Here is a 14,421-nt window from a genome sequence, read left to right as displayed (position 1 = left end):
TGGAAAGCACGCTAAATCCGAGGGTGCGGCATTACTGAATCGGGAAGTTAAATGTCTTTTGACATCTCGCCGTTGGGACCAGCGATTTTCGAAGTATCTACGTCCCAGTCTCGGGAGAATTCCTAATTGCCATTCGATCGATTAAACTAATCGCCGTAATTAAATGAATCGAGCCATGCGAATAATCGCAGATGTTCGGGCGACACTTCTTCGATGTCTAATAATCGCTGAATGCCCGAGATTTCGCGAGATTTCTTTGTATATTAAACTCGGACTTTCTTGTGATATATAATTGATTTTTGATTTTATTATTTTTAATATTGTAAATATTCTTCAACGCGGAAAAAATGATAATTTTCTAATATTAACAACACTCACGGTAATTAAAACAATTACTTTAAATTAAACGGAAAATATGGATATGGGATGAATTCGAAATATTATACATAGCGCGCGTTGAATGTGATTATATATTTATTACTGAAAATATTCGAATGTACAATGAATAATAATAATGATAATAACAATAATAATCTCTTAATTTGTAAAACGGTTGCAGTAACCGTCATCAATTCAGTTTAATGTCATTAAAACATTTTATCACTCGTTTTATACGGGGAATTTGCTCGAAATTTTATTTTACATACCAAAATGAATAATATCATAATTTCCTTTATCGTAAATTTCGCCGAACGTACGCAAACGCGGAGTTCCCGACACTTCCGGTATCACGTGTGCACAATGTAGGTACTATACGATCAAGCGTACATGACAGCGTATCACGTCAATACAAGTACGTCAACGTACTTGCATACACGGCTCTCGCTCGGATTTACTGCAGCGAGCAGACCATGCTATGATAAGACACTAGCTTCTGAATATTGGTTCACACCATATTGTTCATCACACACGCCGCTATAAACGACTAAATAGCTCATGGAATAACTAAATTATCCCTTTATCGAACCGCAGCAGAGTTTCATCAAATGCTCCTTCCAAAAGTGGATTTTCCTGACAAATTTGTGATTTTGCTTTTTTACAATTTAGATTATATTTAGAATTTGGTAGAGTCTGAAATTTCGTGAACGAATAATTAAGGTGATAAATGTAATAGCAATCTTAAAAAAAAAAAAAAAACGCTATATAAAAGTAACTACAGATTGGATGAGATATTTTATAAAACGGAGAATTATTTTAGGAAAACCGATGGTCTATATATATTCCCTGATATGCACAATAATTATAGTATCATATAGAATCGATTGAGAAATGTTTGCTCAAACATTTTGCATAGAAACAACAACAAGATAGCGTGCAAATGCCAGGTGAAGAGTGGTCGACAATAATTAAAGGCGCGGTCGGAAAGAGTAACCGGGTGCACTATCGATCCGAATGCATCGATGAAAGCCGCTGGAGCTGACGACACGGTTAGCAGGCCGATAGACGCTATCGCGCACCAGTATTCGATCCTTTAAATTAATCGCTACGAGACGCTATTGCAAATGGTGAAACGGCAGTAAAAATGAAGCGAGCGTTCGCTCGCGTTGCGTTCAATTCGCAATAAGAGCCCACTCGATTCTCGATAAGAGCCATCGTCGATGATCGTGCTACATTCGTGATGGTTAGAAAAAAAAATATAAACTGCTTTTTATTACTCGGCGAATGCGGCAAATTTCCACGTAATCGGCGCAAAATGCGCAATAAATAAACGATGCCTTTTATATTCAAGCCATAAGCGGGATTACCATAAAAGAGATTAACAATTATAAATATTATTGAAACACTGTATTTGATTATACCAATCTATTACATTTTATTGAAAAAACATTATCTAGATATTTATGATCAAAAATAAAAAAAATATACAAATCTTTTTATCATACAAAATTTGTCAAATGGCAAACGTATATTAAAAAAAAAAAAAATATATACTTAACATCAAGTATCATAGAATCAAGAATCATAAAATAAATTGTATGTGTTCAAAATTTGGTTACAAATTGAAAACTTGAATAAAACTCATTAATATACATTACACAGCGAAAATAGCTATATTATTTGAAAGAAATATTATACATCAGGCAGTAAAATTTTCAAACGAGAGACATAAACACTATCTGCTTGACTGACGTGACGCAACGTCAATGGTTTTATGTAACGATTAACCACTGCTGTAAATTAATCCTGAAACGCCGCAAAGCATTATTGGAAAGCCACGTTGCCTTTATCTACGATACAGTTGCATTCAATTAAAAAAGAAAACTGAGATCAATAATTATATGTGTTTATATGTCCGCAAATACTTTGCGGCGGGGATTTTATTGGAAATTATATTTCACTGAAGCTTACATGCCACAATTCTGTAACAGATATTATTGACAGATAAACGATCTCCGACTTGTGAAAGTTTGCAGAATCAAAGAACTTATGTGATATGAAATCGATTTTGTTTTACAATTTTTATCTTTGCAAAGGATATCAATGTTACACAGACAAAAACTTTTAATTAAACTCATCACTGAATCTAGTTCAGATATAATTTTTATATCTTGATTTATGTTATTAATAGATTTATTTTTTAAATTTAATGTATACAAAAATATCGAGTATTGCGTGGAAAAGAGAAAATTGATCGTATAATAGAGTCGAAGCACTCTTTCATTTGCCGCTTTTCGTCGCGTTTTCAAATCTCATGGGAATTTTATTCAACCAACTTTCATTGTTCTGTCCCGAAAAATATAATAAAATATAATATTTATGATATAAATCTGTATTGTGTTACGTGTTGGACATTTATTACTTTTGAAGAAAAAAAATTCTCTTATTAGAAAATCTTTCTTTTATTACTATACTTTGCTTAAAATTTTATTTAACGTCGGAAAAATTACTACAAAAGTTGGAAAAGTAAGTGTTTGACTTTTCAAATTCTACTTGAATCCAATATAAATAAATACATAAAGACTTTCGGACACAGGGGAATTGTTATACGGAAGAAGTCTTTAGGCAATCATTAACCTGGTTACCTTTCACTTCCACAATATGCGCACACATACATACAATGAATCCCTCAGAAAAAATGTTTAATGTGTATTATATACAATAGATTTAATCCAGTCTGATATTTGCATGTTCATAATACCGTTTTGCAAATAATTGAGTTTTACGAAAAAATTTTATAAAATTTTATCTCCTTATTCTTCTTTGAATTTTTGAAACGAAAATTATTAAAGGAAAATAAAAGAGACTCTCCGTTTAAGATAACTTAATTGTTATCTTATTAATGTTTGTTGTCATATATCAAAGTTATTGTTTATATATAAACAAATGTTATTGTTTATATATCCGATTGATCTAATAAAGCCTCAATTTAAAAAGCAAGTGGAATTTTAAATTTATCAATGATGAAATAGATATCAGGCTTTTGACAAGAAGTTTGCCAAGTTGTTTTTTATCAAATTTGCTGTCAAGGCACCTTGCCTTTGCTCGATGCTATTGTGTTCTCTTTTACTATTTGTTAAGCCTGTATTTCTACCGTCTATCGAATAAGTTCTTTTTGCGATCTAGACAGATTTCTTTTTACAGAACAGCATGAGCTAATAGTTGAAGTAGACATTTCGCGTGTATCATTTCTCAGTATCTATTGTATCCTTCAATGCTAGATGCTACGTTCGTTTTCTGAGAAAAACGCAACGAAGTACATTATTTCGAATAGTTACCTTGCGCGAAAACTTTAGTACCCGTTAATTACTCGACAATAACACTGAGATAGTTTATATAGTTTTATAATGTCAAAATAAATTAGAAAGTTATTATAATATTGATTTATTCATTTACTAACAAGAAAATCGTGTTGTATTTTTACTTTTCTCATCGTCCCGTACTTGTTTGTTTTTATTATCAATATACAATAAGACTCCCGTTTATTTTTATTATCAATATGCGATAAGACATGCTACACTTGATGTTTTTCGTTTACAAGTTTTATTAGAATGAATGGATCACGGATACATATAAATTTTGTTGCTCAACGAGCTCAAGTTTCATCTCACGGGGCTAGCCCCCGTTTATCCTTCCGACTCTCGCTCCTTCGTACATTCTTTACGCGAATCATAAATACGAATTTTCTGCTTGACTATTTCGCAACCTTTTACCTGCCTTTTTCAAATAGGCCTAGAATTTGTCGCCTGTCAAGGGACACATTCTGAAGGAAAAGTAACATGTGTCTTCGGACTCCCTACTTCTTATTTTCTTCTTTTAGCATAACATGATCGAGATAAATTTTTTCTCTACGTGACGAACACGATATGGACTAAAAGATAAAATCATTAATATTGTATTATATATTTTATTACATTTTATTATATTACACAAAATTACTTATTTGTAATCTATAACACATAAATTCTACGCAAATTTATAAAAATTCTAAAAAGCTTTTTAAATATTTATATACATATTATGAAGGGGAATTGTGTGAAGAAGATACAAATAATTGAAGACTTTGTAATTTTTTTTTTTTTCCTATCGCTAATATAAAAAATAAATCCGATTATTTCTAATATTTTTACTATATTTTTTTATAAAAATTTTCAATGAACACTTTGCAATTCCAGGTAACGCTCTCCATTTCGATTCTCATCAGTCTCCACGTGTTTTTCCTGTTGGTCGTTGAGATCATTCCGCCTACATCCTTGGTTGTACCGTTGCTGGGAAAGTACCTGATATTCGCCATGATACTCGTCTCGATAAGGTAAGTGTTCCGATACATGATGGCAAGATGGAAAAGACGAAGGACTTCAACAAAAGATTAGCCTCGTATAATGCAACACGTTCGCGAAATTTAGCGCATTATCCAGCGCAATTAAGGCAAGAAATTGCGTTCGTTATTGTGATAAAATAAACACAGTGGAGAAACAATTTTCGATCGTAGAAAAAACACTTTTTGTTGTCTTACCTCGCTCGCATTTTCTTACTTGTCGTGTTATTACGCTATCAACGTTATCGATTAACGTTTCGGCGACGATTTAGCAGTTCGTGTTCACGACAGCGACGCTTTCCTAGCAATTAATATAGCTCCCGTGCGGAAGGTCGTAAAAAGACGATACGACGACATTCGCATTTACGAATGGAAGACAAAAAACGGAAAAATGACGATGAGGGTTGGAATCGCGTTTTCTCGTGTCCGCTTTCTAGAAATGGACGCTAATTCTCGTAACAACTCGTAGAAGCATCCTCCGCAGCTGTTTGCTCTCCATAATGCGTTCGTTCCATTTCTCCCCAACGTGAAACATTTAACGTTAAGCCGTGCAATTCTCAGATCTTTACCTATGATAGAGCGTGTTGGTTACGATCTCTAAAGATACGAATTACGATTAGAAAGAGAGAGAGAGATATTGTTTAATAGCGCAAAAATGCGATTAAAAATATATAACGTTTTTTAAATTAAATTGTTTAGTTTTATTTTTTTTATCCAAATTTTGATGATATATATTTTATAAGTAAAAAAAATAATATAAAAATATGGGTTCACATAAATGCTTTGTTTTGATGTTATAACAAACGTATGAGATGTAAAAGAAATAATTGTACTTTATAGAAAGTGCATTAAAAATTTGATGCGTTTTATTTAATTTGTGAAATTTTTGCAGATTTTTTTTTTTTTTATCCGAACATATGTCCGTGATAATTTTTAATAAAGCATTTTTTAATTTTATTTATACAAGTTTATTTATACAAATTATTAATTCTTCCTAACATAATTCTTTCATTTTGCCTTATTTTTATTTGATCCATCCACGCATCTGTGCGTGTTTAATGGGCGTATCTCGGGATCTCGAATTATCCGGAAATAGGTGCGATGAGGCAAGTAATAAATAGCAAGCCCCTCGATTTACTTTTTGACCCCAAAACTTATCTCATACACATACATTCCTCATGACGTGTTTCTTATTAATATGATTTCATCGAGAAATATCGGCGCAAAAGTAAGATTTTTCTGATAACGCGAGAAGAAAAATTTTGAAATAAAAACGTAAAAATGTTCAAGATTTTATTCTTAATATTTTTTTTTTATTTATGAAAGATTTTTTTAATAACTTTAAATTATGCCATTAAAAAGTAAAACAGATAGAAAAGAAATATTTTATAAAAAAATATATTATATATTTTGTCACACATGTTTTCGCTGATTGGTAAGTATCCTAAATTTGAGTACATTAGGATAAAGACAAACCAGAAAGTCATGTATATATTATATTAACTTTGAGAAAAGAATAAAATTAAATTAAATTAAATTTATGCCACGTGAAAGAAGTTGAATTGCATCATGGTATGAAGTGATATTTGTAGCTAAATATAAAATCATCGTGAGTTAATTCGCTCGTGTACGCTTTCATTCTGACAAAGGCTCATTTTCGCTGACGACACTTTGTGCCACAATCTGCTGCTAATAATCCGCCTCGGTACTCTCTTAACTAATCTAAACTTTAATCCGTTCTTTTCTCCTGAAAAAGGGAAAGTTTTGTATTTTATAAAGATTGAAATCTCACTACGGCTAAAAAAGTTTAGCAAATTAAATGGTCGTCTTACACGGACAAATTGCATTTTGAAGAATAATAAATTGGAGCGATAAATTTCCAATTTGTAAAGAGACGAATAACCGTTTACAAATATTTATATAAAAGAAAAGGGAAAAATATAATACTGATTATCTTTATACACAATCCGCTTCATTTTGTTGACAATCGATAATCTCGATTATGGAGACATACCATAATTTGCAGTTTTGTAATTTTAAATAATTTATGTTAAATAGTTAAATAATATGCGATGGCATATGTATGTATCTTTTTGAGAAAAATTAATCGAATTAATATTATTCAGTTATGTATATTAATGCGTTAATGTCTGATAAAATTTAAGCAGCAAAATTCGATTGGAGTATTAAATATTTAAAAATGAATATTACGTCTGCTCGTTCAATTTATTTACAATATCGATTCGCATTTTATATTGATAATAATAACTATTACTTAACGAGATAATTAATTAATATCAAGTAAGTTAATTGAACTGCATATGCTGCATGACAACATCTGTTTGTCAATGATGATGAATATGATATGCTAGACTTCCTTTTTTTTCTCTCTCTCTCTCTTTCTCTCTATCTATCTATCTATTTTCTTCTCTATCTTCTCTACCTTTACACAAGAAGCATTCTGTACAAATATTTATTTATCTATTTATTATGTGTGTTAATGATAAGGAAATAAAATTGAAAAAACAAATGTGTACTATTAACAGCATCAGATATTGTTTAAAATACAAGATTTTGTTGAAGGTAAATATTTTAATGCAATTTAATGTAATGAGAGAGATGGTCTCTTTTTTGATAAAATTATTAATTTATCATTTAATATAATATATATAAATAATCGATAAAACATTATAATATATGTAAAATTCATATTTTAAAACAACATAACATATTAATGAATAGTAAATTAATTATGGTAAAATTTAAAGATATATATTTTTAACGAGATTTTTTTTTACATTTTTTATCTTACATTTTTCATTGTATAAAATAATTTTCTCGTATGTTCCTTCATTTCCTGTTTTAACCAGCTTTAACCAGAAATGAGTGCCCGAAATCCGTTGGATGATGAAGATCCGACATCACGATACTGTGCAGAAGCTTTTTGTTTTCGTATCTAGGTTATCGCAGAAATGATACATACGCGCTATCTCATTGCGTCGTACAAATATTTAAGTGAATTGACTTATCATAAAGACGATTGTTTCTAAACCATAATATACAATAAATATTAATTTATGAATTGATATATTCTAATTAACGTGCAATAAATTTTCAAATAAAAAAAATAGATTTATATTTTTAATTGATATATCACAATTATATTTATATACGAATCGCATACAATAAGCAAAGAATTTTAATATTGGGTCCAGCAAAATTCAACATGATGTTTTGCGTGATGAAAAAATTGATTTAATAATTTTAAATTAACCCCCCAAGATTTAAAAACTTTTCTTATCGTTATGAAACATGTATGGAACATGTCACGGAACGAATTAATTTTACAATTCTCTTAAAATTCTGAATTTAAGCAGGGAGATTTTGTGCTTTTATATATGTATGTATAGTAAGCAAAGCATACATGACTTTAAATGCGACATTCTTATTTATGAAGCCATTTCATAACCGCTCGCAGATTAAGTAAGCATAAAACTAATCATCGAGCTTGTCGCCGACCAATAAGTCGAAGTAATGTTTGTCTTTGATAATCCACTGGCAATGATACTAACGATAATTAAATTCGCAGAGTTATTAATCGAATTTCGTAAAATGTCAGAAAGGAGTACAGATCAACGTTTACTGCTGGCAATCTTGATATTTTCACAAAAGCGCTCGTGATTATGAAAATGATCGGAGTCTTTACACGTTTTCCATTTTTTGATCATTACATCATTGTGTATATGTTTTGTATTATATGAAAATAGAATTTTATGTCAAAGGTTTAACATATGTATTTGTATATATACATACAATATGTTTAAAATATTTTAATCTTCAACTCTTTTGCAAATTCTATTTTGCGTATACGCGATACACTTTTTTAATTGTCTTTCTCAATTTTTTTGAGAATTTTTTAGAGAATATCTACAATTTATTATTGTGTCATTTACAAATTAAAAATCAAAAGTTTTTATATAATTTAATACAAGTAGTGAAGGAAATCTTATTTTTCTATACTACTTTCGTGTTATTTTTGTACACCTCTCGTATATATCGGTCAATCGGTCGTCGACATTTCGGCGCATCAATTTCAAGAATATGTGCATTCACACCCTTTTGAAAGTGCTTGGAGCACGCGCGCGCGCACGCTCATGCAACCTCTTTTCAAAGGGACCTCGTTTCAATATTAATGACGGCATTTGCCGGCTTCGTAGCGGCGACATTTAACAAACGAGCCGGTCTATCTACCTCGCCATTTTTACGTGCCACCACGGCGTGATATGTTCTCAGCTCTGCTTTTTCGAACCAGCCAAGCTAAAGAGACAGGATTAAAGAGCAAAATGATGAAAAACGGACTATACCTGCGCTACGCGGCGATAAGTCAGTACGACATTTCCGCTTTTTTTCCTTCATGCATTAAAGAATCATGCGATTATTATACGCCTTCATTAGACTCACATATGCTCCTAAAATGACAATATATGTCATTTTTCGAGAAAATATTGCCCTCATAGAATATTGCATTGGTTCATTTAAAAGATATCAATAATCAAAGTTAAAATATTTAAAAAATCTAGGAGAACTAAAAATTTTAACTTAAATATTACGCTGTTAAATACCTAAAAATTTTTCAAAAGATTGTATTCTCTCTCTCTCTCTCTCTCTCTCTCTCTTTCTACTTCTCTAAATTAATCAAATTTTCGCTAAAAATCATCTGGAAATTTTCGCGCTGTTATCCACCGAGGCATTCGTGCGAACGGAAAAGAACGATTTTGGAAAAGACAGGAAATCACGGAACGGTGGTAATGGAAGATCTAGCGGTCCCTTGTGTGAGCACCACGGTTTAGAGAAAAGCGGCAAAGCGCGATATACGCTTTATGGCGCGGAAAGAGAAGGTGACAGCGGCAACTGCGATCGTTCTAGTCGTCCTGGACCCGATCCAAACCCAAGTGGCCCGCCGTTCCTATATCTCGACTCAAGATTTTAGAGCTGACAGCAAGTTGCCGTAAACGAAAGTATAATTTATTTCGTCGCCTTGATATTCGCTCGCTTGTTATTAACAAATTTACCGAGACCGAGCGTCGCGATTTTTTATTCGACGTAGAACGTATTCGGAAAAAAATATGACGGACATTACGTCGACAAATACTTGAGATTAATCGGCACCAGACGCTTTCCGTCCCGCAAAGTTACGTAACACGCTCCAGAAAATCAGCCCCGTATAAATCGTGGACTTACGAGACGGAAACGGAATATATTCGAAATTTGCTTCTCGTAGAGAATTTTATTTATACTCACCGTACGTGCTTTTATAAAAATTGCGTCGAGAAGTTCTGAATATTTTGGAGTCAAAAGAAAACTTTACGAAATTGTCTCGATTGACTTTCGTCCATCATTTCGCCGATCTTGAAAAATTTCTCATTGATCCCTGTAAACGGGAATCGGGGGTGCGAAAGCCGATCGAGCAAAAGAAGAGGGGAAGAAAGCAAAAGAAGAAGAAGAAGAAGAAGAAGTATCTCAGCTCAAGTAAAGAACAGAACCGAGACTTCGCTATTGTCTGCGGCGATTGTGTCTCATATAAAGGACGCCCGCAATATCAGCACTTCCGAGAAAAGCTCGTTTCGCTAGTCATAAAGCGTGAAGTTTTGATGGAAGGGTAGAAAGAATTCTCACGATTCTCCTACGAATCTGACATAGCTCTGTGGATATCCGCCAGCTGCGATACATTCGTCATTGTGAAGTTAAGCCCTCATAGCCGGAATTATCGGAAGCAGTTGCAGAGAAATACTTCTGTCATAAATTGAACATGTCCGGAATCTATCTCCGGAATTAAATTTTTGCAAAAATATGAAATATTATTTGATATGTCACGAGTGTGAATTCTGCGCGTTATAACAGCGGATATTAATGGACGATTGTTTTTGACATTTCTTCAAGAAATTTGTATGAAATATAAGGAACTTTTTGTCCCTCGGAATTCTTTGGTTGGAAAAATTTAAAGCGATAATAACGTTAAATGCGCGATGTTCTCCAAAGCCGAAAATCGATGCCGTTCCGTTCCGCCTAGAAGGAGCGCGCAAGATGTTCCCGATTTAATGCAAGATCCGCTCTAAATATGGTTTGCTTATTCCGGACAGCTAAATTGGAAATTCCAGCCGGTAGTCGCGCAAGGTGGAGGTAGAGCGCTAGGAGATTTCCGTTCGCCGACCGCGAACCTCGGCTGCTCCTACGGGAACAGAATCCAATTTGAACGTAGCACGATTCCTGAATCGAGACACCGGTTCGCCTAAGTGCGTCGATCGCGTCACGCATCCGCGCTCAAAATCGGGAAGGAGATACGCTTGATAAAATATGTCTTGGGAAAAGTATCATTATCATATCCTTCCTATTATATATCTATTTTTATATATTTATATATTTATATATTTCAAAAGAAATACGTTGGTTATTCCGAAAACCAAAACCCTTTTGAAGAGAAAAAAAGGAAGAGTGAGTAAAACATTATACGCTTATCCATAATTATAACATTAATAAAAAGTTAAGTAACATTTATCAAGTAAGATATAAGTTCCAAGACGGCTGCATATAAATATTATTCTATGACAAGAAAGATTATCCCTCAGGGACTCACAGTAGTGAGTACGAGCATAGCGAACTCGAGGTACCCGAGCTACTTCTTATACCTGGAATTTTCTAATCAGATTGCCCAAGTCTCTCGGAGATATATAAATAAAAAGACATTTTTAAAAATTGTCGGACTATATCCATTAAAATAATTATTATTCAAATGATGAAAAATGAGCTAATTCAAAATTGTTTTCTCCATTCAGGCACGAATTTTTTTGAAGCTTTTTCCTCACCTTATTACACATTAGATGTTTACCTAATTTTTATTATAAGTAAAAATCTTTTAAAACACGTATGTTTAATTATGATTGCAAATGTGCAGATTAAATACTTAGATTAAAAACTGGGCTTCTAGATACGGTGATAAACAGAATGAAATTTAGAAATAAAAAAAGAGGCAAGATTATTATGAAGAAAAATTCCAGGCATAAGCATTAATTTTACTTACTTTTTTATAATATCGTAAATTTTATTATAAGATTAATCAAACGTTTTTAATTGACGCCCAATCGCGCGTTTCTCATCCTCATTTAAAAGCGAAAGGCAATTTTATCATTAAATAACTTGGCGAATAAGAAATTTCTCTCTCCTGTATTATCTGTCTTCGTGTATTATCTATCCTACAGTGCCATTTTTCGCGCACGGAAATGATATACGGGAGAATTCCTCGCGGAGGCACCGAATAATAATCGAATTTAATTTGCTTGGAAAATGGTGGAGAGAGAGAGAGAGAAAGAGCTTGAAAAAAAATGAGAACAGCGCTGAAGCCGCGTTACGGTCGAAAAATAACTACGAACCCGTATTGAGGCCATAATTACACCCGATCGGGCTTTAAAGCTCGTAAAATTGAGCTTTACAATCTCCTCCGGACGTGTCAAGTACGCGCGCGAAAACTTTTCTATATTCCGCGTTTCATTATGCATCCCACCATTATTTCTTATAGCAGAATTGGCAGATGACGTTGCCTTTTGCATTCACTCGAGCGAGCATTACCTTTTATTCGCGTCAATCGACAAAGAGGATTTCACGAGTGCGCGGATTGTCATATTTTCTACAGTCGTAGGAACGAAGCGGAAACTAAAATTGACATAATGGCTCAAGTCGCGATGTATGCGAGATTGCGCAGAATTGTGTTGGAAAGTGGGCTTATAACGCTGTTCTCCTGAAATTTAGATATAAGTTTCTTCTTCCAATGAATATTTTAAACATTTTTCCCGAATCTATATATATTTGAGCAGAATATAATGTACATGCAACATTCTGCGTAATATGATATTCGGATGCAATCTGGAAAATGTATTTCTTACAATGCGAAAGAGTTTATTATGAGACGCGCAGAAGATTTGATGCTAATAGCACCGGATATATTCCGTTAACGTCAAGATAATGCCGGATCCATGAAAGATTGACATAAATCCCTGGTGACACGCAACGATGCCAAAAGCGCCCTACTTGCTCTTCCGGATATCCATCAAAATTCTGTGCACCATCTTAATGCATGCGAGTTGCATCGGCGTGTCGAATTCGAAGGCTCTGCAACCTTTGCATACAAAAGTAAAACGAAAGATATCGAAACCAATGATAAACGCTTTAAATGGAAAATGGCAGTGGTTTGGTCGATCTTTTCTCAAGATGTCAAATTATTCTTACGTTTAAAATAAGAATTAAAAATATTTATCAATTAATGAGATCTTATTTTATTATCGTACTTTAAATATGCTTTATTTAAAAATATTCTTAATATTAAAGAAATTGTGAGAAAATAATGTTGAAAATAAAACCTAAAAAGCTATCAATGATCACAAATTTGCATTCTTAAATAGATTTTACAAAATAATGGTATTATTGTATAATTTAAAGCATAAAAGTATTTAATATCGAGAAATGTCAAATAACTGTAAATATAATAGCTATTTACATTTTTAATCTTCTTTAAAAGAATTATTTGATATAATCTAGAGATAGATTGCTTTTTAAACATCTTTATTTTAAAACATTCTATATCCTTAAAAAAATTTATTTTATGCCCGAATGGATGAGAAATATCACAAGTATCAAGAAGTACATATTTAGTGAAAAAATTTAAACTGAACTCTCTGAACATTATTTTTATTTCCTCGTCAGGTATGAAAAAGTTATTAGCACGAGTTACTTTCAATCTAAATTGCTATCCATGCGAACAATTTTTAGTGCGGAAAAGTTGGAAAATAAAAACGAGTGGCGGAAATGCTTTTTTTTCAACGTATAACAGATTTATGATTTAAAGCGCTTTTCATTCGCGTGCAATTTTTGAAATTATTACATATCCATAGAAATAATGTCCTACTTCAATTCATGCTCGCTGTTCCAAATAAGGCAGATATTTGCCGATTTCACGGATTGAAGAGAATAAAAATGAAGAGAAGATATATTATATTCGGGAATATATTTTATGCTAACTAAAATATAATGTTCTGTACATTCTTTTGTGTAGCATATATGTATTACGTATGTTTATACTATACAATTTAAATAATTTAATATAGAAAAATGTACTGTGATTTTTCTCACAATAATGTCCAGCTAATATTTCTTATATTAATTATAATTAATTATATATTAATTATAAAGTAATCTTTTCAATAATCATTAAAAAATATTAAAATATAATTAACTTGTATCTAAATCCGATACTTAACAATCACTCAATTTTATTATCGCGCAATCATCATATAGTTTTACTTAATCGTGAAAGTTCAATTACTCATAGCGTGTAACAATAGTAAAGCTCTTGGATCTCTGCCGGAATTTGTTTTTCGGAGAAACTTTCCGGCAATTCGTCCCGCTATCGAGTAAGTTCTTTAGTGCTCGAAGCGAGTGATAGCGCCGAAAATCCGTGCGGAGTGCAGCTATATATAGGTGGTTACAAATCCTTACGTGCACCCCGCTATCGAGGTTTATCTCGGATTGCGGTTGACTGGTACCACCCCTTCGCGTCTCATCGTGGCGCACAAGGGGACACGGCAATCCTTTTCGCGATAAGCGAAACTCGTAAG

The 14,421-nt window shown here is 32.6% G+C and overlaps 1 protein-coding gene across 2 annotated transcripts in view; it reads left to right on the top strand.

Moving 5' to 3' along the window:
* LOC126857932 (acetylcholine receptor subunit alpha-like) overlaps positions 1-14,421 on the top strand; it is a 151,439-nt gene that overhangs the window by 118,462 nt on the left and 18,556 nt on the right. For both annotated transcript variants that reach the window (XM_050607844.1, XM_050607845.1), the window contains one exon: positions 4,614-4,750. In XM_050607844.1, coding sequence (XP_050463801.1) covers positions 4,614-4,750 — 137 coding nt within the window. The remainder of the gene's footprint in view (positions 1-4,613; positions 4,751-14,421) is intronic.

This window comes from Cataglyphis hispanica, chromosome 23 (assembly GCF_021464435.1).
Source record: "Cataglyphis hispanica isolate Lineage 1 chromosome 23, ULB_Chis1_1.0, whole genome shotgun sequence".
In the NCBI taxonomy this organism is placed as follows: domain Eukaryota; kingdom Metazoa; phylum Arthropoda; class Insecta; order Hymenoptera; family Formicidae; genus Cataglyphis; species Cataglyphis hispanica.
The sequence above is the reverse complement of the archived record's forward strand: the minus strand, read 5'-3'. Positions and strand labels throughout refer to the sequence as shown.